The sequence below is a fragment of the Talpa europaea genome (genome assembly GCF_964194135.1).
Source record: "Talpa europaea genome assembly, chromosome: 12".
NCBI classification, from domain to species: domain Eukaryota; kingdom Metazoa; phylum Chordata; class Mammalia; order Eulipotyphla; family Talpidae; genus Talpa; species Talpa europaea.
Genome location: NC_140079.1, coordinates 6,413,764 through 6,417,162, shown reverse-complemented (window position 1 = coordinate 6,417,162; position 3,399 = coordinate 6,413,764). Strand labels below are relative to the sequence as shown.

The following is a 3,399-nucleotide window of genomic DNA, read 5'->3' as shown; positions in this document are numbered from 1 at the left end:
CCATCTGGACAGGGAACATCTAATCCCCAAAGCGGTGGTAAGGAAACCCCCAGAGGGACCCCCCAAAATGAGGATTCAGACATCTGGAGAGGTTACCTCCTCCTTCAGCATGACCCTTATATGTCATGCTGCCCACCCCCAGAATAGGAACCCCAAAGCCAGGAAGGTGAGGGCGCACGAGTCACTAAGGGAGGATCCAAAGCTCAAGAGGGCAGATGAAGGGACAAGAGCATCATAAATAAATGAGTGAATAAGTGATGACTAAATGAGCGCAGGAACGAGCAATTAAACGAGGCTGGGTGGGTGGAAGGAAGGAAGGAAAGTGACGACCCCAAGCACCGACTCCAGGGGGGACGGAACCACGGCACGAGCCAGAGGCAGCCCTGTCCCCTCTCCCAGGCGCCGGCCCGGACGCGGAGAAGTGGACACCTGCTCCCAGCCGGGCCCTCCCCTAGGCCCACCTGCCTTGCCTAGTTCTGAAAGACACGTCAAGGCTCAGCCACCTGCCCCCAGACAAACCCGCGGTCAGGCCCCAGCACACCCCTGCCAGGGGAGGCTCAGAGGGGGCCCCGGTCGCCCTCCCAGCCCCGAGGTGCCCTGGCCGAGGCTCGAGACTTAATGCGCAGTTTGTGGGGCAGAGAGGGCTGGACCAGGTCCTCCGGGTCAGTCCCTGGGGTGGAGCAGGCCGCCCTGGACGGCAACACCATGGGCTCAGTAGTGGGCGTCAGCAGCACATCCGAGGGGCCTGAGGCCCGACACCCCACGGCCATGGGGGACCACAAGCCCCAACAGGGCCTGAGCTCGGGTCCAGGGCCGCCGTGCCCATCCAGGAGGTGACAGCTGAAGAAGGTGCCCGGGAGGGCAGCCTGCAAGGCCACGTCCATTCTCTTGGGGGTGAGCGGTACAGGGTGCTGGGGTGACCTGGGAGAGGTGGCCAGGCCAGCCCACCGGTGCGCCACCAGGCAGCCCCGGCACCCGGGAACCCCGGCGTCCAGGGAACATGGTCTCAAAAGGCAGCTGGCGGGGTCGGGCAGAGCCGAGAGCGGGTCAGGCCTCGCGCGGGGGTCTCCGGCCCAGGGGGCCTCCCACAGCAGGGCCTGCAGGGGCAGCGTCCGGGGCCCCCCCACGGGCGGCAGGAGGCCGAAGCGGAGCTTGAGCGAGCGCAGCTCGGCCCTGAGCAGCGCGTTCTCCTCCAGCAGCGCCGCCAGCCTGCCCTCCAGCGCCGCGTCGTTCAGCCGCCGCTTCTCCCGGGACCTCTTGGCCGCCTCGTTGTTCTTCCTGCGCTTCTCCCAGTAAACCGTGTCCTTCTTCTCCTCGGGCATGAACTCCCGCTGCCGACGCACCGTCGGGCCCCGGCCCCGCAGGCCCCGCAGGGTCTTGCCACGACCCAGAGGTACGTCTGGCAGGCCCAAGAGGTCCACGTCCATGGCTGCGGGGCGCCTGGGGAGAGGAAAGACAGCTTGAGCTGGAGGCTGGCTGGGGGCTGACAGGGCCTCTGACTCATCCTGGGCCCCCACCGCCGCCAGCAGGGGAGGGGTGCCCGGTGGGGAGGCCGGAGCTGGAGACCAGGCGGAGGCAGAGGATGGTGAGCCGGAGAGGGGTTTGATGGCCGGTGGAGAAGAGGCGCCCAGAGAGAGGCCACTGGCCGGGAGGGGCTCAGACGTTCTTGGCCTGCCGGCTGGACCCTCCCCAGGAGGACCCAGGCTCCTTCCCAGGGCGTTCTTACCGCTGAGAAGGTCAGCAGGCAGGCCGCGGGCTCAGTTCGGTCTGAGCTCCGGGGTAAGATTCTTGGAGCCCAGAGAGCGCCGTAGGAAGGTGCGCCTAGGAGGAGAGAAGGTGCGTCCATGGAGCTACCCCAGCCCAGCCGGGGCCAGAAAGGAAGCGGCGGCTCAAGCGCACCATGGTTCCCCAGGTCCCCCTGGTCCCCCAGGTCTCCATGACCAGTGACAGGAGTTTTGTCCCTACCCGGCCAGCCAGACTTTCATCAGCGCCTCCGCTCGCCCACCTACTCACCCACCTGCCTGCCTGCCCACCCTCGGCCCACCCCCCCAGCCAGCTCCTGGCGCTGCGTGCAGCGTGCTCCGGCCTCGCTGCCCGCCGGCCACGCAAGCATCCGTGCCCGCCCCTCCAAGGGTCCAGCTGCAGGTCCATCTCCTGCCCACTCCCGCGCCCACCCACTCCCCCTTCACGTGCTGGAAGAGTCACCTACAGAAAACAGAAGCAAAAACAGACGATGGGCCTGCATGAAAGTATTTAAATCGGGGGCATCGCCAGACACCACCCCAAGGGAGAGGGCAGCCCGCAGGGTCGGAGGGAACATTCACAAGCCCCGGAGCCGGTGAGTCCACTTCTGGGCAGAGACCCACGGGAACAGACAGTGGGGGGTCAGCAAGACATCGGCACAGTAACCCGTCTCCGTGTTCACAGCAGACGGGTCACGACAGCCGGGAGGGGACGCGACTGGCGTGTCCGCTGGTGGAGGGCGATCGGCCCCCACGTGCACATGGGGTTGTTCATCCTTGAGAAGACGGGAGCCAGCGCGACAGCCGCTCGGTGACGTGAGCCCGTCACGAGAGCACCACGGGACGCAGGCCGGCGACCAGAGCCGGAGAGACACAGAGCAGACGGCAGGAGCTGGGACGGTGGGGGGTGGGGTGGGGGGGTGGTTAGTCTTTGATGGGGACAGAGTTTCAGTTTTACAAGGTGAAGAGAGTTATGGTGACGACCAGCGGCGACGGTCACACAACCGTGTGATGCTTGGGTGTCACTTTTTCATAAGCCTCCCCAAGACGCTCAGGACAGGGCTCCCCAAGACGTTCGGCACAGGGCTCCCCAAGATGCGTCACTCTGGCAGATTATTTCAAGTTGAAGTCAGACAAGAAACCTTCACCACTCCCTGAACTACCTGGAAGCAGGAGGGCCGAGGGCGTTACCCGGTATTGGGGTTATTACCAGAAATCACCTCCGTCTCCGAACAACGTGTCCACGCAGCGGGGAGCACATCCCACTTCAGGAACACCCGGCCTGGGCCTCGTAAACCACCCTCTCCCTGTCTCCTGAGACCCCTTCTTTCTCCATCACCCCACGCCTTAGCTCAGGACCGACGGCCCGTGTTCTCTGGCCTTGGAATCTACGTCTAGAAGCGCCTGTGTCATTCGATTACTCACCCGGGCCAGGAAGAGCCCGAGGGGTGGGGAAATTTCCCCGCCTCCTGCCACGCTGAGCTGTACATGCAGAAGCGGTTCAGGTGGTCAGTGCTACGCTGCGCGTATTTTACCACAATTAAAAAATGAATAATAATAATGTTGTGTCTTGACTGAGCCCCCATCTTCGTGCTGAGCCCAGGCATGCGGCCTCCGCGCCACGCGCCCCTCAGCCCTCCGGGCGCCTCCCCACAAA

The 3,399-nt window shown here is 64.7% G+C and overlaps 1 protein-coding gene across 1 annotated transcript; it reads right to left on the bottom strand.

Moving 5' to 3' along the window:
* Positions 1-557: 557 nt before the first annotated feature.
* Positions 558-1,491, bottom strand: NFILZ (NFIL3 like basic leucine zipper; the record flags this gene model as incomplete). Its single annotated transcript, XM_084251072.1, has 1 exon — positions 558-1,491. Exon 1 carries the CDS (start codon positions 1,425-1,427, stop codon positions 558-560), a length of 870 nt encoding a protein of 289 aa, XP_084107198.1. The 5' UTR covers positions 1,428-1,491.
* Positions 1,492-3,399: the final 1,908 nt, after the last annotated feature.